Consider the following 26,037-nt stretch of genomic DNA (forward strand, 5'->3'; position numbering starts at 1 on the left):
TATATAAGTTAATTTAAAGACGATTTGTTTAAATGGAAAATGTTTGTTTTTACTATAAGGAAAATTTGGCTTACTTCAAAGACATACAACTTTAGCGAAGGGACGAACATTTCCAAGATTCGTGTCCTAAATTTAATGAAAAATGTTAATTAGTTTAAAGAAATTTGTCCTTAAAGGTGAGTCTTAAGTTCATACAACTTTAGCGAAGGGACGAACATTTCCAAGATTCGTGTCCTAAATTTAATGAAAAAAATGTTAATTAGTTTAAAGAAATTTGTCCTTAATGGTGAGTATTAAGTTCGAACTTTGTCACAAAAATTGCCAATTTTCACGGTTACTTTTCTTTAATAATTAATTTTAAATACATTTTTAAATTGTTGCTTTGGACGATTCTCAATCAAATTATAAAAAAAACTTGCCCAAAAAAGTTATAATTTTATCCTGCTTTTACAGATTAATTTTTGTGGCTAAACTCGAACTTAATAACCACCTTAATATTGTATAAGCTGAGTATTAAAAAATTTAGGTTGCATAAACTTTTTCAGTAGGCCAATATTATTTTCAGTGTATCTCCCTAAAAAATGTCTCTATTTTAAAGAAACAGCATCTTTGGATCGGCAACAATATCAAAATCCTTAAAGTAAAATTTTTTAAATTCAAATAAACTTTCTGTTTTGAATATGAGCGTGGGTCAGTAAACGTTTTCCATACACACACACAAATAATTGTTGAATTCAATAACTAAATTAATTAATTCAATTATTTTTTAATTGAAATCTCTTCACAGAAATGATGGTATCAATCACCGAAGTCAATTAAAAAAATAATGTGTCCAATTAAAAAAATTAATTCATACCATTTATTTTTGTTTTAATTAAAAAATTGAAATCAATTAAAAGTTTAATTGAATATTTTTGAAAATTCAATTACCAAATATTTTAATTGAAAATATTTTGGTGAAAATTTTTTCTGTGTAGGAAATTCGCGTAAGCGTGAGTGAAATTCAACTCAAGCGAAATCTTTAATTTGTATCCTAGTTTCAATTTAGATTTAAAATTAGACTGCTTCCATAACATATCTTTATTATTTTTCAGAAACAACGCCATGGTGGCTCGGAATAAATACCAAAATCCTTAAGTGAAGGTCTTCGTCTATAAGAAAAATTCCCATACGATTGGGCTAAACATGGTATCGAACATCACTAATTAGAATCCATAGCTTAAAATCAAATATTAATTTAATTTTTATTAATTCACTTATATCCAAAAAAACTGCCTAACAAGTGGGAAAACCCCCCTAACCAAATACACAATATAATTGCGGTAGTACTAATAAACTTCTTACTTCCTTTTTCCTATTGTCCTAAAAGTCAACATGGGCGTTTGTTTAGTATGAGTGACTTTGTATCCTTTTTAGTTGAACTCACTAAAAATCTAATTTTGGATTGGATTATCGTTGAGATTGTAGGACATCATTTCAATTCATACCACATCGGGAAATTCCCAATTTTATATCAAAGAAGAAAACCAATTGGCCTGAACGCACCATCAAGAGCAACACCATAAACTCTAGCCAATTTACACGAAAAGAACCCAGCCATGCACTTAACATTCGAACAAAAAATATCCTTCGACAAGCCTACCTAACTAGAGTATCAGCAATACAATAGGATACCATAACCGTTACAGGTACATATCGAGTTTGGGGGGATCATAAAAACAGATTTAAATACCAGTTTTAGTGGTATTATAAAACGATTTCTACTCGCGATTCGTAGAATTTGTACGCCAAACAGGTAGATTAGTTACAAAGAAATCCGCGAAACCTATTGAAAAAATTTTAAATTCATAAGATTTTCGGAAAACCCAGAATTCTCCATGAACGAACGAACAAAAGATGAACGTTTTTATGGCTGGGACTTTTATGCCTAGAACAAAATCACACGTGTTGTTGATGACGCTTGGAAATCTCAAGTAGGTTAACGTTTCTCTGCCATTTGAATATCCATCATAGTACATATGATGTGCATGGATGCATATGCGAAGATTGTTAATATGGTTTTTGGTATAATCAGGTATGGATTTTTAAACAATTCCACATGAAATTTTAGTTAAAAAAGTACAGTTATTGTGCGAAATATATTCCGAAAAATAAAATAAGTGAATGTCTTTAGGGATACACTGAAAGAAATATTGTGCATCACTTTGCCATTTTGTCAAAATTTTATTTCTATTGAAAATTTTGTTAAAATTTTATTTCTATTTCTGGATGATTATCGTTGACCTTTTTATTTATCTTTAAGAATTATTTTTTATATGAAAAATAATTCTTAAAAATTTTATTTCTATAGAAAATTTTGTCAAAATTTTATTTTTATAGAAACTTTTCTCAACATTTTATTTCTAAAGTAAATTTAGTCAAAATTTTATTTCTATCGAAAATTTTGTTAAAATTTTATTTCTTTAGAAATTTTATCGAAATTTTATTTCTTTAGAAAATTTTATCGAAATTTTATTTCTTGTTTTCCTTGATTTTCTTCGACCTTTTTTATGTTATAATAATAAATTAATGATTTTTTTCCTCCTCGAGACATCGAGCTTGAAAAAATCATTAATTTATTATTATGAAATTTTATTTCTATAGAAAATTTTGACAAAATTCTATTTCTTAGAAAATATTGTCAAAATTTTATTTCTATCAAAATGCTTGTCTAAATTTTATTTTTATAGATTTTTTTCAAAATTTTATTTCTATAGAAAATGTTGTCAAAATTTTATTTCTATAGAAAATTTGGTTAAAATTTTATTTCTTTAGAAAATTTTATTTCTATAGAAAATTTTGTCAACATTTTATTTCTATAGAAAATTTTGCCAAAATTTTATTTCTATAAAAAATTTTGTCAAAATTGTATTTGTATAGAAATATTGTCAAAATTTTATTTCTATAAAAATGTTTGCCTAAATTTTATTGCTATAGAATTTTTTTTTTTTTTAATTTATTTCTATAGAAAATTTTGTCAAAATTTTATTTCTATAGAAAATTTTGTCAAAATTTTATTTCTATAGAAAATTTTGTCAAAATTTTATTTCTATAGAAAATTTAGTCAAAATTTAATTTCTATAAAAAATTTTGTCAAAATTTTATTTCTATCGAAAATTTTGTCACAATTTTAGTTCTATAGAAAATTTTGTCAACATTTTATCGAAATTTTATTTCTATAGAAAATTTTGACAAAATTCTATTTCTTAGAAAATATTGTCAAAATTTTATTTCTATAAAAATGTTTGTCTAAATTTTATTTCTATGGATTTTTTTTCAAAATTTTATTTCTATAGAAAATTTGGTTAAAATTTTTTTTCTTTAGAAATTTTTGTTAAAATTTTATTTTCATGGAATATTTTGTCAAAATTTTATTTCTATAGAAAATTTTGTCAAAATTGTATTTGTATAGAAATATTGTCAAAATTTTATTTCTATAGAAAATTTTGTCAAAATTTTGTCAATATTTTATTTCTATAGAAAATTTTATCAAAATTTTATTTCTATAGCAAATATTTACAAAATTTTATTTCTATTGAAAATTTTGCCAAAATTTTATTTTTATAGAAAATTTTGTCAAAATTTTATTTCTATCGAAAATTTTGTCAAAATTTTAGTTCTATAGAAAATTTTATGTCTATAGAAAATTTTGTCAACATTTTTTTTCTTTATAGAATTTTATCGAAATTTTACTTCTATAGAAAATTTGGTTAAAATTTTATTTCTATAGAAAATTTGGTTAAAATTTTATTTCTTTAGAAAATTTGGTTAAAATTTTATTTCTTTAGAAAATTTAGTCAAAATTTTATTTCTATAGAAAATTTTGTTAAAATTTTATTTCTATAGAAAATTTTGTCAATATATTATTTCTGTAGAAAATTTTGTCGAAATTTTATTTCTATAGAAAATTTTGTCGCATTTTTTTCTATAGAAAATTTTCTAAAATTTCATTTCTATAGAAAATTTTGTCTTAATTTTATTTCTATAATAACTTTTGTCAAAATTTTATTTTTATAGAAAAATTTGTCAAAATTTTATTTCTGTAGAAAATTTTGTGAAAATTTTATTTATTATTGTTGTTTTTTTTTTTTTTTTTGTTTTTTGATCTCAGCTTAAAGCCATGCATTGACTAAACTACAAGTGTAGCTTAACCAACAGAGGAAAAGTATGCTTGTCAAATTTATTTGGGCAAAGCCCTATAGACTGCAAGATGGTTGGATGTACAGCTGTTTCGGAATTACCACATTCCTCATCAGCATCCTCTACTTGCAGCAAAACTATCAACCAATTATCAGAATAAATTCGGGTAATTCACTCAACCCAACGTGAACTACACTTGAACCTCCCGAAAAAGGGTTTGATAGTCGACTACTGCCTAAACAAATTTGCCAGCATATCTCTTTTCCTTTGCCAAACTCAAATCATCGATTTGTATGTATTTGGCTGGGTTTGTTTTTGAGCGTGCTTCCTCTATCTTCATTCGTTTTGTTTGTTATTGTTGGCTTCTCTTCAATCGTTATTGTTGTTTTTTTTTTTTGTTTTTTGATCTCAGCTTAAAGCCATGCATTGACTAAACTACAAGTGTAGCTTAACCAACAGAGGAAAAGTATGCTTGTCAAATTTATTTGGGCAAAGCCCTATAGACTGCAAGATGGTTGGATGTACAGCTGTTTCGGAATTACCACATTCCTCATCAGCATCCTCTACTTGCAGCAAAACTATCAACCAATTATCAGAATAAATTCGGGTAATTCACTCAACCCAACGTGAACTACACTTGAACCTCCCGAAAAAGGGTTTGATAGTCGACTACTGCCTAAACAAATTTGCCAGCATATCTCTTTTCCTTTGCCAAACTCAAATCATCGATTTGTATGTATTTGGCTGGGTTTGTTTTTGAGCGTGCTTCCTCTATCTTCATTCGTTTTGTTTGTTATTGTTGGCTTCTCTTCAATCGTTATTGTTGTTTTTTTTTTTTTTTGTTTTTTGATCTCAGCTTAAAGCCACCCAATAAACACAAACGTTTGAAAAATACTAAAATTCAATAATTTTTCAAACATTTTTTCAAAGGATTAGGGTAATATTCAAGTTGAGAAATTGTTGAGAAAATCGCGTTCTCAACAAAAAACAGACATTACCCTCAACAGTAAAATTCAACACAATAGCAATAATTTCTCAATTGTAATCCTCAAATTGAAATGCATCGCTACTCAATAATTTCTCAAACAGTTTTCAATGTGAGAAAAATAAAAAATTACCATTGTTGCGAATACTTTCCAACCACAATTTGTATGAAAGTCAATCCTAGTTCTAACTGAAAGTCAATACTAAATTTCTAGGGATTTTGTAAATTTTATTATTTTTTTCGTTAACAAATATAATAATCTTAAAAATAACATTAATAATATATAAAAATAATAATATAATACCAATCAAAATGTAATTATCTTATTAAAAGTATTAATAAATAAAACTATGAATACAACTTTAAATATCTTAAACATTTTTACATGTATAATTCCATTTCCTCCATAATGTTGGTGTCATTAATATGCTGGCAATTTGAAATAATTACTATCGAGGAACTTGCTGGCTTGTGTGTTAGAATAGATTCCAGCAAGAGGAAATCACAAAATATCAAACTGATGACGGGATGTAAATTGATGTAATGCACATTTTCATCCAGAAGTTCTTGATATAGGAATTGTTGCACTTTGGTTTAATTGATTGCACTTTGTAAGTTTTCTGAAAACTTTTCTTTGTTGTTCCCTTCATCGGTTTTTCATCGGCCAACATCTTCCAAGAATATACCATCCAATGATTTTAGTTTTCTGCAAAACAATCGAGTTTTGTGATTTCCATTATGTTTTCATTTCACTTTTTATTTTGACTTACCAATTTTTATTTCTTCCAACTGACCACGTACTTCGTGATTTCCTCAAGAACGTTGGTGTTACAAAATTGTTATTAAAATACTGGCAATTTTCAGGAACTTGATGACCAGATAATTTGAATAAATTTCCAGCAATTTCAATTCACAAAATAACAAATTAAACCGATGATGCACATTTTCATCCAGAAGTTCTTGATATAGGAATTGTTGCACTTTGGTTTAATTGATTGCACTTTGTAAGTTTTCTGAAAACTTTTCTTTATTGTTCCCTTCATCGGTTTTTCATCGGCCAACATCTTCCAAGAATATACCATCCAATGATTTTAGTTTTCTGCAAAACAATCGAGTTTTGTGATTTCCATTATGTTTTCATTTCACTTTTTATTTTGACTTACCAATTTTTATTTCTTCCAACTGACCACGTACTTCGTGATTTCCTCAAGAACGTTGGTGTTACAAAATTGTTGTTATTAAAATACTGGCAATTTTCAGGAACTTGATGTCCAGATAATTGGAATAAATTTCCAGCAATTTCAATTCACAAAATAACAAATTAAACCGATGATGCGATATAAATTAAACTATATCACATCGATAGTTTAATTTATATCGCATCATCGGTTTAATTTGTTATTTTGTGAATTGCGAATTATCATCCAGTAGTTGTTGATATGGAAAAGCATAAATACCAAGTTTTTTTTGGTTGCACTTTGATTTATGGAAACTTTCTCTTCTCGATAAGCCACTACCATTTTTCATCGGCCAGCCTCTTAATGTGTCCAAGAATCAGCATCCAAATATTTTAGTTGTCTGCAAAGAGATTTGAGTTTAGTGACTTCCTTAAAGTTTTCATTTCGTGTTTTAGTTTTACTTACCAATTATTATAAGCAATTTCAATTGATTATTAAAAATTTCCACATTTTTGTATTTCTTCCACGAACTTTGTTGTCCAAAGTAGTATTGAAAACCATGTGGTTTTTTCGTTGCATTTCAGGGTAGTGTTTTGTCAAAGTTTTCTCCAATTATCTTCAACACATTTTCAAAGTTTTCGTCAACATTTTGCCAAATTGGTTGTAATTCGCAAACAGTTTGAAGATTTATTGAAGATGAGCTATTTCAAGTCAAGTTGAATTTATGTTGAAAATTATATTTACCCTCAAACTGAAAAGTTTTTGCATTTGAAAAACGCTCATCCTGTGTTTATTGGGCATGCATTGACTAAACTACAAGTGTAGCTTAACCAACAGAGGAAAAGTATGCTTGTCAAATTTATTTGGGCAAAGCCCTATAGACTGCAAGATGGTTGGATGTACAGCTGTTTCGGAATTACCACATTCCTCATCAGCATCCTCTACTTGCAGCAAAACTATCAACCAATTATCAGAATAAATTCGGGTAATTCACTCAACCCAACGTGAACTACACTTGAACCTCCCGAAAAAGGGTTTGATAGTCGACTACTGCCTAAACAAAATATTTAGAATATTTTGTCAAAATTGTATTTATTTAGAAATTTTGTCAAAATTTTATTTCTACAGAAAAATTTTGTCGCAATTTTTTTTCTATAGAAAATTTTGTTAAAGTTTTATTTCTATAGGAAATTTTGTTAAAATTTTATTTCTATAGAAAATTTTGTCAACATTTACAAAATGTTATTTCTATTGAAAATTTTGTCTTAATTTTATTTCTATAGAAATTTTTGCTAAAATGTTATTTCTATAGAAAATTTTGTCAAAATTTTATTTTTATAGAAAATTTTATTTATTTAGCAAATTGTGGCAAAATTTTATTTATTTAGCAAATTGTGGCAAAATTTTATTTATTTAGAAAATTTTGTCAAAATTTTATTTCTATAGAAAATTTGGTCAAAATTTGAAAACTCTAAATTTTTATACCCACCACCATAGAATGGTGACGGGGGTATAATAAGTTTGTCATTCCGTTTGTAACACATCGAAATATCGATTTCCGACTATATAAAGTATATATATTCTTGATCAGGGAGAAATTCTAAGACGATATAACGATGTCCGTCTGTCCGTCTGTCTGTCTGTCTGTCTGTTGTAATCACGCTACAGTCTTCAATAATAAAGCAATCGTGTTGAAATTTTGCACAAACTCGTCTTTTGTCTGCAGGCAGGTCAAGTTCGAAGATGGGCTATATCGGTCCAGGTTTTGATATAGTCCCCATATAAACCGACCTCCCGATTTGGGGTCTTAGGCTTATAGAAATCGTAGTTTTTATCCAATTTGCCTGAAATTGGAAATCTAGAGGTATTGTAGGACCACAAACACGTGTGCCAAAAATTGTGAGTATCGATCCATATTTTGGTATAGCCCCCATATAGACCGATCTCCCGATTTTACTTCTTGGGCTTATAGAAACTGCAGTTTTTATCCAACTTGCCTGAAATTTGAAATCTAGAGGTATTTTATGACCATAAAGAGGTGTGCCAAAAATGGTGAGTATCGGTCCATGTTTTGGTATAGCCCCCATATAGACCGATCTCCCGATTTTACTTCTTGGGCTTATAGAAACCGCAGTTTTCATCCAATTTGCCTGAAATTTGAAATCTAGAGGTATTTTATGACCATAAAGAGGTGTGCCAAAAATGGTGAGTATCGGTCCATGTTTTGGTATAGCCCCCATATAGACCGATCTCCCGATTTTACTTCTTGGGCTTATAGAAACCGCAGTTTTCATCCAATTTGCCTGAAATTTGAAATCTAGAGGTATTTTATGACCATAAAAAGGTGTGCCAAAAATGGTGAGTATCGGTCCATGTTTTGGTATAGCCCCCATATAGACCGATCTCCCGATTTTACTTCTTGGGCTTATAGAAACCGCAGTTTTCATCCAATTTGCCTGAAATTTGAAATCTAGAGGTATTTTATGGCCATAAAGAGGTGTGCCAAAAATGGTGAGTATCGGTCCATGTTTTGGTATAGCCCCCATATAGACCGATCTCCCGATTTTACTTCTTGGGCTTATAGAAACCGCAGTTTTTATCCAATTTATCTGAATTTGGAAATCAAAAGGTACTTTAGAACCGTAAAGAGGTGTGCCAAAATTGGTGAGCATCGGTCCATGTTTTGGTATGGTGCCCATATAAACCGACCTCCCGATTTGGGGGCTTGGGCTTATAGAAACCGTAGATTATATCCAATTTGCCTGAAATTGGAAATCTAGATGTATTTTAGGAACATAAATAGGTGTGCCTAAAATGATGAGTATCGGTCCATATTTTGGTATAGCCCCCATATAGACCGATTTCCCAATTTTACTTCTTGGGCTTCTAGAATCCAAAGTTTTTATCCAATTTGCCTGAAATTGGAAATCTAGAGGTATTTTCGGGCCATAAAGAGGTGTGCCGAAAACGGTGAGTATCGGTCCATATTTTAGTATAGCCCCCATAAGAACGATTTCCAGATTTAAATCCTTGGGTTTCTAGAAACCGTAGTTTTTTTCTGATTTGCCTGAAATTCTAAATATTCTGGTATTTGAGGCTCACAAAAACGTGTACCGGATTAAGTTTTTATCGGTCCATTTGGTAATGCCTCCATATAGACCGACTTCACTTCGTGAGGGTGTAGAAGGCCAACTGATCATGAAAATTGCTTGAAACTCAATGTAAAATTTCCAAATTTTACTTCTCGGGTGAAAATCTACAGATTCAAGATTTCATCTCAAGACGTTATTTTATACTTTTCTTGTACACTTACAAGAGATGTTAATAATTCCTCTAAAACTAAAACAAAAATGGTTCTTATAAATCCAGAATCTGATATAGTCCTCATAGGTGAAATCTTTAAATTTATCTTCCGGAAGTGTCCTCAAGCCCTCCTGAAATTTCAAATGAAACTCTAATATTTGGTTCATGGTGGTGGGTATTTAAGATTCGGCCCGGCCGAACTTACTGCTGTATATACTTGTTTTTAGTTTTCATAGGACTGTTTGATATATGATTCATGTATTTAAGATTTGGCCCGGCGAAATATAAGGCTGTTTGTTCTTATTTTTCTTATTGGACGCAATGCATCCAGAACACCTCTTACACGTAGGAGTGAAATCTCACGAAAGCAATACCGTTACGACTAATTTTTTTGTTTTGCTTTCAAAAAGATCGTTTCGATATCGCATTTCTTTTGTTAGGTTAGCTTAGGTGGCAGCCCGATGTATCAGGCTCACTTAGACCATTCAGTCCATTGTGATACCACAGTGGTGTTTCTCTCTTATCACTGAGTGCTGCCCGATTCCACGTCAAGCTCAATGACAAGGGACCTCGTTTTTATAGCCAAGTTCGAACGGCGTTCCACATTGCAGTGAAACCACTTAGAAAAGCTTTGAAACACTCAGAAATGTCATCAGCATTACTGAGGTGGGATAAACCACCGCTGAAAAATTTTTGATGTTCGGGTGAAGCAGGAATCGAACCAACGACCTTGTGCATTAAATCACATGAAGATCTGATAAAGGGCGAAAAAATTAATTAAAATAATTATACAGTTAATACAAGCTTTATTAAAAATGCTTAAACTTTAGATATAAAATTATACTTAAAATAACACTGAAATATGCTGAAACAAAGTCATATCAATCGCAACAGTAGCAAACGCTAAAATGATAGCTTTAAGTGACATGTAGAAAAATGTTTTATGGAAAAACAAACTTTGGACAATAGACAATACACGATTTACCAAAAAAAAAAACAAGACACACGAACACAGGTTAAACAATTTTTGATATGCAAAATGTTTCGAAATAATCAAAATTTACTAATTGCCTTTATATGAATATGAATCTACCAAGCCAATTGGACATAAGGAAATTCAATCTAATAGAACATCTCACTAGGAGGTGACAAATTTTGGATTCTCTCAGGTCATCTCAAACCAAATTGAACCAATTTTAATTCACACCCCATTTGTCGAGTTGTAGATAAATAAAACTAAGATTCATCTAAAGCGCAAGATGACTAAAGAACTCCAGTTTGTCCCTATTTGGAGTTTGTATCCAAAGTAGATGCTTCAAAGAAATCGCTGTGATTTTCAAAAATACTCAGCAAATGAATATTTGTTGTCCAAATGTTGGCTCTTTTGTTAAAAACCAAGCAAAATATTCGTTTTTAGCGAGAGCAACATTTTACATTTTGTGGGTCTGTAACAGTTTCAGCATTTCTCCCATTAAAATTGAATGTCCGTCCCCCTTTTGGAGTCATCAAGGACATAGAGGAGTAAATCAATTCAATAAAAGCATTAAAAAAAAAATTAACATCATTAAAATTATGAAATTAAGACTTAAGGCTATGACTTATTGCAAACTATAGACGAGACAAGAATGGATTAAATGATCACAGTAGAAAAAAAAAAACTAACATAATTTAAATTCGAGCCCATACATTCATTCATGGGCAGTGGTGCAAATTCATGGGCTCTGGAATTTGCAGCTCTGCCGAATGAATAACGAATCTAAATTAGGCAAGTTTTTTGTTTAACTAGAGAATACTTAACTTAAATATAATCTTAAACTTATAAACTAAACATTGATTATTTATGAAACAAAGTGCACATCTTTGAAATTGTCTAAAACCATAAGAAGAATATAGTGACCTACTTATAAACATAACAGACAAAAAAAAAAAACACATTACAAACAAACTTATATACTTAAAAAATAATTATGTATATAATACGTGAAGGGGGGGGGTTAATTTTTTTAACAATACAAATTCTATATAACAATTTAAAATTTCTTTTGAACTTTGTACAATCAAGGAACAACAAGGAGTTAATAGCTCTCAATAATAGCACTTAAAATTGCCTTTAATTTTCAATCACAGTCCATCAATGGGTTAGCAGCCATTGGAAGCCAATCCATTCATTCGAGATCATCCATCCATTTATCATCGATTAATTAAAACAATAGGCGAATTGTTGATTATTAGCCGTCGTATTACGATGATTATTATACGCATGCATTATCGTATCCATCGTACACTGATAGTTGGGATCATTGGGATCAGCAGAGGTCATCTTTTGATATTTTGCAAATGCCCCTGTACACTCGTCTATGATGTTAATGGCCGGGGTGCCAGTGGTGTCATTGCCGATAGAATTGGTATTGTTACAACCATCGTCAGTACGGTTTGCATTACTGGATACAATAACCTGTAACGAGAATAGAAACAAAGTATGTTAGTTAGTGAAAATTCCATTTTGATCTATTAGGATGGAATTCAGCTGAAGTGTTTTGGCGACCACATAAACTTGTAGTTTACATTCTTTATGAAAGAAGCAATTAGCGCCTTTGTGGGACCGTGAATCAATGTCGCAGTGATTCAAGAAACTACCCTAAGGGAAATGGATCGACCCCAAGACTGGTACAGGATCAGTTCCTGGTGTGTATGAACCAGTCCCATTTCTAGTCAAAAGGTATAGAAGGGATCGGTCACTTTGACATAGGTTTGTTATTAACGGGAAAATTTACACTTTAAGACACCATATGGACTCATTCCAAAAGACACATCCTGGGATAATTTAGTAGCACCACCCGATCCCTTAAGATTTTAATATTCAGACAGTATTGAAATCAATAATTATATGAAAATTTTAAAATTGCGACAAATCGATGCTTCAGATACCAATCCTGTTATAGGTCCGTCAGTGGCAATTTGCATCAATTTCCCGTAGGGTAGGTTAGGTTACGTTAAAGTGGCAGTCCGATTAAGATTCAGGCTCACTTAGACTATTCAGTCCATTGTGATACCACATTAACTAAAAGTGCCTATTACATATGGGCACTTCTAGTTTTAACCGCTGAACCTTCTTGATTATTTTTCTTCGTTGAACCAACCAGATTGTTTCAAAAACATTAGCAGACTGCTTAAGTTAACGTTTTCCAGATCCGCCAGTAATCTGAAGCTATATGCTCCTAAAAGTTGCTTGCGCTTTACACAAAATGCAGGACACTCATACAAGAGTTGTTTAATTGATTCCTTTTCCTCCGCATCATGGCAGCTCATACAATAGTCAATATACTTCGCGCCAATAGTTTTTGCAAAATCGCCTATCAGGCAGCAACCCGTTATAGCAGATATCAGGAGTGATATCTGGCGTCTCGAGAACACTAGCATATCTAGTGTGCGGTTTATGTTTAAATGGCGCCATATTTGCTTGGTGTCGTTACAACCCTTGCAATTCTCCCATCGAACATTTGCCATCATAACAGCCTTCTCACGCAGCATGAGCTTGCAGATAGCTAGGGGCATATCAACAAATTCTAGTTCCCCTGGAATATGTAAGGTAGTCCCTAGCCTTGCCAACTCATCCGCTTTGCAGTTCCCCGGTATGTTCCTATGGCCATGCACCCATATTAGGTGAATATTGTACTGCTCAGCCATCTCATTGAGAGATTTGCGGCAGTCGATGGCCGTTTTCGAGTTGAGGAACACAGAGTCCAAGGATTTTATTGCAGGTTGACTGTCTGAGTATATATTAATGTCCACATTTTTTGGAACATTACTTCTCAGCCAATTCGCCACCTCTCTTATTGCTAATATTTCAGCCTGAAAAACACTACAGTGATTAGGTAATCTTTTCGCTATTCGAAGTTCCAGATCATTAGAATATACTCCGAACCCCACTTGTCCATCCAATTTGGAGCCATCAGTGTAGAAATCTATATATTCTTTATTCCCCGGGGTCTGTGTGCACCACGCCTCACTGTTGGGGATTAGAATCTCAAACTTTTTGTCGAAAAGTGGACTCTCCAAAGTGTAATCCGCCATCTGGCATTATTTTGAGGACCGAACTGTGACCGTAACTTTTTTCCGACCACAGCGATAGCTCGCGCAACCGCACAGCCGTTGTTGCAGCTGACTTGGCCCAAATGTCTAAAGGCAATAGATGAAGCATGACATTAAGGGCATTTGGTCCTGTCTTGCTGAATGCGCCTGAAATACACAAACACGCCATACGCTGAACTTTATCTAAACAAGTCGGTTTCTGAAGTGCCGGCCACCAGACTATAACACCATATAGCATTATAGGTCTAACCACTACCGTGTATAGCCAATGCACAATTTTTGGTTTTAGTCCCCACTTTTTTCCTATTGCTTTTTGCACGAGTACAAAGCTACCGTTGCCTTTCTCGCCCTTTCTTCAATACCCCCTAAGGAAATAGGCCTAACCGTGGGAGTTTTGCGATCTTTGCAGTACATGACTAATTCTGTCTTTGCAGGATTTACCCCAAGACCATTGTCTTTCGCCCATTTCTCAGTCATCCGGAGGACCCTCTGAATAATATCTCTGATTGTAGATGGGAATTTTCCCCTGACTGCCAGAGCCACATCATCTGCGTATGCCACCACTTTTATCCTTCCTTTTTCTAGAGTAACCAGAAGGCTATTTATAGCAACATTCCAAAGAAGAGGTGATAGAACTCCTCCTTGGGGAGTGCCTCTGTTCACATACCTTTGTATATTTGCTTGTCCTAGTGTGGCTGAAATACGTCTCTTCATTAGCAGTTCGTCTAACACCCTAAGTATACATGGATCAACATTCAGTAGGGTAAGTTGAATTCCACTTAAAACCTGCAGCATTGCTATGGAAAGAACCTGTCCCTAACTCCTGTTGGGGTTAGGTGCCCATATGTAATAGGTACTTTTAGTAAATGTGGTATCACAATGGACTGAATAGTCTAAGTGAGCCTGAAACTTAATCGGGCTGCCACTTTAACCTAACCTAACCCCTATTGGGAGCTGTGTTTTGGATAGGGATACAAGAGGAGAAAGTCGACTTTTCGACCATTTGACTATTTGAGAATAGCGTCAGATCGACTAATTGACTTTTAATGTTGAGCAAGTGGAATTTGAAACGAAAGGGAACGTCATTTGGATATTTTTAAGTCGAAAGTTTGGGACACTAAAAGTAGTGTGGGACATTATATAATTCCAAAATTTTGAGTTCGAGACTTGGGGATTTGATAGGGGAATTTCCATAAATTTTGGGAACGTTTTTCGAATTTGATTCAATATAAAATATCAGGATTTCATGAAATTCTTTTTATTTCTCTAAATCGTCAAAAATTTAAAAAAGGAAACTTTGGTCCTCTTTATTCCACGGCATAAAATAGGGTGCAAATGAAACATTTGGGCTGGAAGCGGACACATAGGATTTTATTATTGATGGCCCAAGTGCTAAGTTATAATTTTACTCAGCTTGGCTAAGACGATTTTATACAATTTGAGAAATCATTTCTTGAGGACTCGGGCCCTGCATAAGTTTTCCTTTTAGACAATGTATCCTATAAATGTAGAAATGATGAAGATGATGCAACCCAGGGATGATAAATGATGTTAACAAAAAAAGTACTGAAAATGTACTTTTAGAAGCCAAAAAGTGCTAAAATTACATAATATCAAATTTAAAGACTATTGTACAAGTATATGTGTATTTAAATCTAGGCCGATTTGGACAATGTTTTTTTTTTTTTGGAATTTAAAAAAAATCTTATTTATTTTTTTTTTCTATAGACATTTTTATTTTATTTCTAAAGAAAATTTTGTCAAATTGTTTTTCTATTGAAAATTTTGTCAAAATTTTATTGCTATAGAAAATTTTGTCAAATTTTTTTTCTATTGAAAATATTGTCAAAATTATATTTCTATAGGAAATATTGTCAAAATGTTATTTCTGTAGAAATTTTTTTGAAAATTTTATTTCTGTAGAAAATGTTGTCCAAATTTTATTTCTATAGAACATTTTCTCAAAATTTTATTTCTATAGAAAATTTTTTCAAAATTTTATTTCTGTAGAAAATTTTCTCAAAATTTTATTTCTATAGACAAGTAAATTTAGAAGTAAATTTTCCTTCATAAATGCATGGCGATCGGAATGCCATTTATATTTCTCGAGCATTTGGACGACCATCACCGCTCTCCTGGCTTTGTGTTTTGAAATCTTGATATTATTGCAGTCTAAATATTTTTTTCAATTTTAAATTATTACTGATTATCTACAGTCTATATTTTCCTTAAAAGCTTGTAAAAAATATTGGGGGGCGTTGGGGGTTGTGAAGAATTTTAATTTTAATTGGGGTTTTTTGGGGACGGAAAATACTGGCAACACTGGTCCGGTCTGAACCGCAATGAAACCACTTAGAGAAGCTTTGAAACACACAGAAATGTCACCAGCATTACTGTGAGTGGTTAAACCACCACTGAAAAGCTTTTTGGGTGTTCGGTAGAAAATGGGATTGAACCCATAACCATTTGTATACAAGGCTGGAATGGTATCCTTAACCTCTTCACTGCACTACCACCCTGTCATAACCATGGACTCGAAGAGGAACAGAGCTGATTCCATAATAAGGGATCTATATCATAAGATCAATGAGAGTCTTCACAATAGGAATGAATGCAAGGGGAAATAAATCGGTGTGAATAATCGTATTAGCGCCTAGGGATCTATAAATCGAAAATGGATTAATCGATTATTCGAATTTTGACATGAAAATCTAAAAAAGTCGAAATCGATTATTATCGATTTATTAATAATCGCAAAACCGATATTGGATTTTCAACTAAAATTTAATTTCGATTTTGGATTTTCAACTATTTTTTCAATTTTGACTATCAAAAATCGGTTTTAATGTTCTATTCATTGATTTCAATTAAATTAAAATGTACCCATTCTCTATTACCAATAAGAATAAAAATAAAAAATTGAACATTGTAAAAATATTTCAAAAACAATTAACATGTTTGGCCAGAACACTAATTTTTGACATTTCTTACCAACTTTTATTGATAGCACTCACAAAAAGGTAAATAGATTTCATAAAAACAAATATTTTTTAGAATCATTATTTCTATGAAATAATCGAAAATCGATTTTTGCTTAAAAGTCAATAATCGAAAAGTCGATAAATCGATTATTGGTTTGTACTACAGATATTAGCGCCATCTATATGTGAAAAAATGTTATATTCGAATATTTGAATAAATTGACCAAACGGTAAAATATGGAAAAGTCAAATTTTAACCAAAGGTTCCAGGTATATGGACGCAATTAGGAGCAATACCACCATTTTTTATAGGTCCTATATTGGGAATCCACATTTCTCTCGAGTATGTCCTACAAAAACCTGGGATTCCCAATGTAGGACATACATTGGGAATCCCAAACAAATTTTGCAATAACAGTTTTTTTTACGGATAGAGGACTATAATCTGGATACCAATATTTTTGCACTTGGCTACAGTGGACATATTTCTCTCTGTTTTGTATATGCTGCATTGCTGCGATTCAAAAGATTTTTGGCAAATGGTTTTTATACCAGTCGAAAACCATCATTTTAGAGAATGTTGTTCAAATATAGGTGGCGCTGAAACGATTATTCATATGCGAATTTATTTTCTCTTACATATGGAACGAGTGGTTAGAATCATGTAACATATGCTCAGGGATAGATAAGTTGTAAAGGATCTATCAAACATGGTAAAAGGAACGACAAAATGTAGGCTACCTGAAGGCGACTTATCCGAAGTGAGATAGGGTTGTCGGTGGCAGCCGTCACATTTCGGTCTTTTCATATTTGGGAAAAGTTTTGTTCGATGGAAATAGACGAGCTCACACCAAGAGTCGCATAGATTTCATTTTCCAACCACATATGGTTACAAAATTTTCTATTCATATATTCTATTAAAAAATGTAATTTTTTCTCCCTTCCAATATCCTCGATTGATATCTGTACTTACCCGTAATTTTGTCTTGGTTTCATCGAGATCGTCACCAACATCGACATTATTACCTCCGGCACCATTGCACATGCTGGAATTGTCATCATTTTTTGGTGTTAGTGGCTCATAGACTTCAGAATTCGGTGACATAGCACTAGATGGCTCCACCACCGTCGTCGTCGTCGTCGCTGGATTACCACCCCCAGTTCCTGGAGGCATACGCATATAATAGGAATTATTATAGTTATAATCTGGATCCTCTTTAATTGCTGTAGCCTGTGGTTTATGTTGCATCTGAAATTGATGAGGATGTGGACTGTGATACTGCTGTTGGTGTGATTGATGCTGATGATGTTGCAGTCTACCGGGTGGTGGTGGTGGAGGATAATACTGAGCTCCAGCTGCATTAGCTGTTCCCGCATATGGATGACTCAATGTAGCATGAGAATGATGTGATTGATGATGATGATGATGGTGGGGATGATGCGAGGGATGAGATGGATGCGATGCATGATGATTGTTATAATAGTAAGGATTAAATCCTGGTTCGCCATAATGGTCCATATGATTTGTTGTTGTTGGTGTTGTAGGTGTGGGCGATGGCGTCAAGGTATTTGGTGTTGTTGCGCCACTACCATTTAAATTCAATGACTGCAAGCTGGGTGGGCCACCCGAAGACGATGAGGATGTAGAACCATTACTGTTGTTGCTGCCACAGCTGCTAGCACTACCATGAGGTTCCGATTTGATTGAATTAGAAACGGATGGTGACATAGGCATACCGTCACAGGAGAATTCTTTCTGCTGATCCGATTGAATTTTGTGACGTCGTCTGCGATTTTTAAACCAAATCTTCACCTGAGCTGTACCCAATGCTAGCTTAGCCGAGAGTTCGGTTAGCCGTGATGATGTCAGATAACGTCCTTGCAGAAAATGTTGTTCCAACTCGGCTATCTGAACACTTGTAAACGTTGTACGGGTACGCCGTGGACGGCGCATAACCAGTGGATCGGAAAGATCATCTGAGGTAATAGAAAAACCAAAATCACAAGTAAGAAGACGTTAAAAGATAAGAAGCTCATTTGATATACTCACCTGGTTTGGGAAGTTGGTTGGGTATGTATGGACGTATATAATTGTAGTTGATTGCACCAGTACGTTCGTCAAAGAGCTGTAACAATAACCATGTTATCTTTAACATTAAAAACTATTTTAAAATTTGTTTGCCAATATGAAATATTAAAAAGAAACCCAAAAGGGATAGATATTGCCTAAATTGGGGCCATATAAAAATGGACTGATATAGGACATTATATGCATATCTCTTGACTTTTTTTTTGGAAATTTTTAGACTCAAAAAAAGTTTACTTGGATCCAAAGATTCTTAACAACAATTAAGGATTGTGGTATTGATTCGAATCCAAAGAGGTGACTTCTTAAAGAATAACATTTTTGGAGCTATCTAGCTTTAAATCTAGGCTCTTTAAAATGAAAATTATCGTTTAACGTTTATAAACCTTAGCCTACATTTGAATCTTTATTATTTTTAATGCAAATAAGCGATGTCCTAGTTTAGTAATGTTTTTCTTTACATTAAAGAAAATTTACCTTACTTTAGAGTATGGCTAAAATATCCTAATTTAATTTAAACATTAAATTGAAAAGGAAAAAAACTTTCTTTTCTCTCAATATTTTCTTCAGAGCAATGAAAGTATGTAAAATTTTGACAAAATTTTATTTCTATAGAAAATTTTGACAAAATTTTATTTCTATAGAAAATTTTGTTAAAATTTCATTTCTATAGAAAATTTTGACAAAATTTTATTTCTATAGAAAATTTTGTTAAAATTTCATTTCTATAGAAAATTTTGACAAAATTTTATTTCTATAGAAAATTTTGACAAAATTTTATTTCTATAGAAAATGTTGACAAAATTTTATTTCTATAGAAAATTTTGTCAAAATTTTATTTCTATAGAAAATTTTGACAAAATTTTATTTCTATATAAGAAAAGCGTAACCCGGCCCGCTTCGCTGCGCCTTCCCAAGCATACGTTAACTTAGTCAACCATATCCTCGAGCTGCGAACAAATTCGAAAAGGTTTAAATTCTTTCAACCAAATCGGACAACTTGCTTTTTCGTTGTCCGTCTTCATAAAAGTCGGAGAGAGGGTGTTCCTTTTCCACCAATTTTTTAAATTATGCTCTGTATTCAAGTCGTTGGCAATCTTCTACATTTATTGTGTGGTTTGTCAAGAAAAGATCCTTCTCCTCGATATACCGGAAAATTAAGCATCATACTTCAACAACAAAAAATAATCTATATTTCCCGTCCTTTACATCGGAAAAAGTAAAAGTACTTAAAAAATTTACCACACCGGAAAATGATGCACCTTCTACGTTGCCTGTCAATTTAATGTAAATTTAAGGTTTTACTTAAAAAAGTCTGGCAGAAGCCTGTACAAAAGTCATAAAATTATGTACGGAGTTCCCATTTACGGACAACCCTCTACTTTCAATTTTCAAAAATTTGCTCCACCCCGACCAGATATCGAAGAAAATCACGTATCTTATATTAATTTCACAAACTACGCAACGTTCCTTATAAATTCCAAGTAAATCGACGAAGTTTATTTCACTATTCCATTCCCCAACCAGATATCGAAAAGCCATGTAACCTGTATTAATTTAATCACCTTCTCTTATGTTCACTGTAAATTTCTAATAAATAGGAGAAGCTTAAATTTTGCTCTATTTTATTTAATGGGACGTCACTTTCCCCGATAAAATATCGACAAATACTGAAGTGGGTAGCATCCTTAACCTTCCCTGAAAATTCAAAGAAAATCTAGAAAATTTTCTTCAAGTGTGGGCAAGGAGAAGATTCCCTCCCCGCCCAAATACCGAAACAACAGGTACAACATATTGATTTCATAACCTTCCCCTACGGTCCTTGTAAATTTCAATAAAACTTTAGAATTTTAGTTTTTTTTCAGTTTTAGAGGAGGTTCCCCCTCACCGACCAAAAGTCGAAAAATGATGTAGTGTATCTTATGTAGACTTTCCAGAAAATGCCAAGCAAATTATAAGCCCAATTTTCAAAAAGCTGGGCAAGGGGAGGCACCCTTCCTCTCCAAATATCACAATATCAGGTATCCAATATTAATTTCATAACGTCTCCCCAAATATTAAAACATCAGGAACCTGATAGAAATTTAGTAACCTCACCCAGTTTTTCAATAAAATTTCAGTAAGAGAACTTTAGTGTGTTGTTTTTTTTTCATTGTACTCAAACGAAGTCGGACAAAGGGGAGGTCCAACTTCTCGACCAGATATCGAAAACTAAAGTAGCTGTTCTGTGTCTAGACGCCCCCCTTCAAACTTTCCTGAAAATTTCAAGCAAATCGGATTGTTTTGTTCGAATTTTCAAAAAGTCGGGAAGCCCCCTTCCCCGTCCAAAAATTGAACACATCAGGTACCCCATAGTAATTTCGTAACCTCACCGCACGTTCTCTGTAAATCTCAAGTAAATCAGAGAATTTTAGTTTATTCACTGTACTGTAAAAAAAGTCGGACAAAGGGGAGGTCCCCCTCCGCGACCAAATATCGAAAAATAAACTAGCGGATCTTTGTCTGGATGCCAACGCCAATCTTCACTGACAATTTCAAGCAAATCGGTCAACTTTGGTCGAATTTTCAAAAAGTCGGGCAAAGGAGAGGTGACCCTCCGCGACCAGGTATCAAAAACTGATGTACTCTATTTTCACCGCATGAGCGCCCTCTACGATCTCTGAAAGTTTCACGATATACGTGAAACTTTCAGCCATTTCCGAACTTACCCGGAACATACAAACAAACAGACAAATAAACAAATATGCTTTGAATTTTATATATATAGATTTTGTCAAAATTTTATTTCTATAGAAAATTTTGTGAACATTTTATTTCTATAGAAAATTTAGTGAAAATTGTATTTCTATAGAAAATTTTGTGAAAATGTTATTTCTATAAAAATTTTGTGAAAATTTTATTTCTATAGAAAATGTTATTTCTATATAAAATTTTGTCAAAATTTTATTTCTATAGAAAATTTAGTGAAAATTGTATTTCTATAGAAAATTTTGTCAAAATTTTATTTCTATATAAAATTTTGTCAAACTTTTATTTCTATATAAAATTTTGTGAAAATTTTATTTCTATAAAAATTTTGTGAAAATTTTATTTCTATAGAAAATGTTATTTCTATATAAAATTTTGTCAAAATTTTATTTCTGTAGAAAATTTTGTGAAAATTTTATTTCTATAAAAATTTTGTGAAAATTTTATTTCTATAGAAAATTTTGTAAAAATTTTATTTCTAAAGAAAGTTTTGTGAAAATTTTATTTCTAAAGAAAATTTTGTGAAAAATTTATTTCTATATAAAATTTTGTCAAAATTTTATTTCTATATAAAATTTTGTCAAAATGTTATTTCTGTAGAAAATTTTGTGAAAATTTTATTTCTATAGAAAATTTTATTTCTATATAAAATTTTGTCAAAATTTTATTTCTATATAAAATTTTATTTCTGTAGAAAATTTTGTGAAAATTGTATTTCTATAGAAAATTTTGTGAAAATTTTATTGCTATATAAAATTTTGTTAAAATTTTATTGCAATATAAAATTTTGTAAACATTTTATTTCTACAAAAAATACTTGATTAAAAAATTTATTGATTTCATCAACAACTAAAAATTTAATTGATGTGATTTGCAAAACTCAATTAATTTTTTAAGTAAAAATTAATAATTTCCATCACTTTTTTAACTGACTTAAACTTCCGAGTTTAATTAAAAAGTTAAATGTATCAACTAATTATTTAATTAAAAATTTTCAATCATTGACATAATTAACTTAATGTTTCTATCTTAATTAAAAAGTTATTTGTATCAATTGATTTATTAATTGAAATGTTTTTCAACTTCAAACAACTTTTTAATTGGAAATATTTTGGTGATATATCTTTCTCTTCAATATATCTGGATTTATTTTTATTCGCGAGCTTACGTGTATTATGAGCTTGTTTATGTAGTTATAAAATCGACAAATGTAGTCTTTCAAATGTATAGAGTTAATGTAATAGTTACGTTCGAATAATCTACACGAAGAGAAGGAATATGATCACCTAAAACATGTTTCAAGAGCAAAATGTTATTTTTGTATGGTGACCATGTAAAATGTTTGTCACTAAAATGTTATTTTCTCGTCAAATATAACCTGCTTGCCGAAATCAGATACATGATTTCCGAGAAAATTACATGGTTGCGAAAACCATGTTACATGGTCACCACCCAAAAATAACATTTTGCTCTTAAAACATGTTTGAGGTGATCATATTCCTTCTCTGGGTGTAGAGGAGGCTTAGCTACGCCCCTGACCCTAAGTAAAAATATATTGGTTCTATTTTCAACACTGCGCGCTTCTATTCTAATGAAGTGTAAACTTAAATTCAAATAAAAAAGTATTTGTAGTGACGGTAAGTGCTTCAAAATTTGAATTTATCTTCACTCACATCATAGTCGCTGGACATGTGTTTGGAGTTAAGAGGAGACTATGTTTAAAACATTTCACAACTTTTTCTACGTACTTATCGGGTCCACTTTGAAATATCTTTCATTTTATTGCCATATATGTTTGAGTTTTTTAATGACCTGAGGGCTCTTACTGGCTCGTAAACAATCCTTTCACTTAAATCAGAAAATCCCTATTTATACATTTTCAATTATAAGTAAATTAAAGGTTTTTTGATTGACTGAAAAGTTCAAAACCCCAAGCTGCTCCCTTAGATTGGATTTTTGTCTATTTTTAATCCATATGAAACTTAAAATCACAATGGTGCACACACTACTACCATTTTTCCCCCAAGTTCAACAAAAAGCTAATAGGAAAAATATCACATAGGATTTAAAACAAAAACACATACCAAATCAAATGGATTCCGAAACTGTGGTGGCAATTGCAACTGTGGATGAGGATGTGGATGCGCATGCGGATGCGGGTGAGGATGATAAAAATTTTGATCAGGTGGCGGTTGCGCCATTTTTATATTGTCGTCGTTACGACTGTTCTCTCCTCCAACTTGTGAGTTTCTTTTTTTGTTTTCTTCTTCTTTGTGCTAAGTTTTATCGTATCATTTATATTTAAGACCTTCGTTAATAAACAATATCGGTATGAATAACCACAAAGTTATCAAGGTTTATTTTCACTTTTCATTCCTGTTTACATATTTGTAACACTTGCGATAATAAACTTCGGGCATTGGCAAACAGCGAATAGCGAACCGAGAAAATTGATTTGATATGAAATCAAATGTCCATGTAAATAAATAGATAATAAATTTACTGTCCTTTTCTCACGGGCTTCGCTTTGCTTTATGCTACTTATAGTTTTTTTTTTGTTATTGCGATATGACAAAAAGAAAAAAAACTCTACGATATACGCAAAAGCTCTCATCCAAGAAATTGTCAAGTTCACGCACAACAAATACTAATAGAGTTAGGTTAGAGTGAGTGTTATGTAGCTGCCGTTACGAGAGAATAGAATATGTCACAACAACAACAACCACATGTGAACATCATGTTCAATGTGAAAGAAGATGTGTGATATTAACTGAACGAGAAAGCAATTCGAAATAAAATGCAATGACAGTTGATCTTAAGAAGAGATTCACATTACGGGTATTATTTGTACCACAAATCGACAATTAATAAAAGAGTTTAAAAATGAATATGGGCGTGTAATTCAATTTATCAAAATTTTATTTCTATAGAAAATTTTGTCAAAATTTTATTTCTATAGAAAATTTTGTCAAAATTTTATTTCTAAAGAAAATTTCGCCAAAATTTTATTTCTATAGTAAAATTTTGTAAAAATTTTACTTCTATAGAAAATTTTGTAAAAATTTTATTTCTATAGAAAATTTTGTCAAAATTTTATTTCTATAGAAAATGTTGTAAAAATTTTATTTCTATAGAAAATTTTGTAAAAATTTTATTTCTTAGAAAATTTTTTAAAAATTTTATTTCTATAGAAAATTTTGTCAAAATTTTCTCAAAATTTTATTTCTATAGAAAATTTTATCAAAATTTTATTTCTATAGAAAATTTTATCAAAATTTTATTTCTATAGAAAATTTTGTCAAAATTTTTTTTCTATAAAAAATTTGTCAAAATTTTATTTCTATAGAAAATTTTGTCAAAATTTTATTTCTATAGAAAATGTTGACAAACTTTTATTTCTATAGAAAATTTTGTCAAAATTTTATTTCTATAGAAAATTTTATCAAAATTTTATTTCTATAGAAAAATTATCTCAAAATTTCGTTTCTATAGAAAAATTTGTCAATATTTTATTTCTATAGAAAATTTTATCAAAATGTTATTTCTATAGAAAATTTTGTCAAAATTTTATTTCTATAGAAAATTTTGTCAAAATTTTATTTCTATAGAAAATTTTGTCAAAATTTTATTTCTATAGTAAAATTTTGTCAAAATTTTATTTCTATAGTAAAATTTTGTAAAAATTTTATTCCTATAGAAAATTTTGCCAACGTTTTGTTTCTATAGAAATTTTGTCAAAATTGTATTTCTATAGAAAATTTTATCAAAATTTTATTTCCATAGAAAAATTTGTCAATTATTTATTTCCATAGAAAAATTTGTCAATATTTTATTTCCGTAGAAAAATTGATCAAAATTTTATTTCTATAAAAAATTTTGACAAAATTTTATTTCTATAAAAAATATTGTCAAAATTTTATTTCTATAGAAAATTTTGTCAAAATTTTATTTCTATAGAAAATTGTTTCAAAATTTTATTTCTATAGTAAAATTTTGTCAAAATTTTGTGAAGTACCCTTTAATTGGAGGGGAATGTTTTACAAAATCTACCAAAGCATCAAGAATTCTACAAATCAACCAAACAATAACAAATCTACCATTTCCAATTGTGACAAATATGATTGACATCAGGAGGTTTTAAATGTATTTCAATGAACAAGTTAGGCGTTGTTGCTGTCCTGAAAAATCCTTTCCTCCAATTTTTTGTGAAAATTGTGTTCGTGGGCTTGAATGTAGGAAAAATATGACGACACAATTAAAGCCCCGTATGTACCTCTAACGAAATACCCGATACCCATAAGAAATGCAATAGTGCCTTTTATACCGAGAATTCAGTGAATCGTTATTATCGATTTTCTACATTTTGCTACAATAAGAAAACATGGTAAAACTATGTTATTGCAAAAGGAATTTTCGTTAGCAAAAGTGTCTATGAAAAATCCATCCATACCCTGCCAACATTTTTTGAATTTGGGGGCGCTTCTG

At 31.2% G+C, this 26,037-nt stretch overlaps 1 protein-coding gene and 1 long non-coding RNA gene across 4 annotated transcripts; both read right to left on the reverse strand.

The window, feature by feature from the left end:
* Positions 1-5,371: 5,371 nt before the first annotated feature.
* On the reverse strand, positions 5,372-7,142 carry LOC142222204 (uncharacterized). 2 transcript variants are annotated; one of them, XR_012718276.1, is made up of 5 exons: positions 7,087-7,142; positions 6,808-6,958; positions 6,328-6,742; positions 5,935-6,263; positions 5,372-5,870 (listed from the first exon to the last, which is right to left on the reverse strand). It is a non-coding gene; the product is annotated as an uncharacterized LOC142222204 (long non-coding RNA). The 2 variants fall into 2 exon arrangements; XR_012718275.1 differs by having other exon boundaries at positions 6,808-7,122.
* Positions 7,143-10,431: 3,289 nt separating this feature from the next.
* Positions 10,432-24,228, reverse strand: bcd (bicoid). Of its 2 annotated transcripts, none has more exons than XM_075292219.1 (4): positions 23,637-24,228; positions 18,769-18,865; positions 17,692-18,695; positions 10,432-12,100 (listed from the first exon to the last, which is right to left on the reverse strand). In XM_075292219.1, exons 1-4 carry the CDS (start codon positions 23,751-23,753, stop codon positions 11,843-11,845), a joined length of 1,476 nt encoding a protein of 491 aa, XP_075148334.1. In that variant the 5' UTR covers positions 23,754-24,228; the 3' UTR covers positions 10,432-11,842. The 2 variants fall into 2 exon arrangements, with proteins under 2 accessions (XP_075148334.1, XP_075148335.1); XM_075292220.1 differs by having other exon boundaries at positions 18,769-18,844; positions 23,637-24,225.
* Between the last annotated feature and the right edge of the window lie 1,809 nt (positions 24,229-26,037).

This window comes from Haematobia irritans, chromosome 1 (assembly GCF_050003625.1).
Source record: "Haematobia irritans isolate KBUSLIRL chromosome 1, ASM5000362v1, whole genome shotgun sequence".
NCBI classification, from domain to species: Eukaryota; Metazoa; Arthropoda; class Insecta; order Diptera; family Muscidae; genus Haematobia; species Haematobia irritans.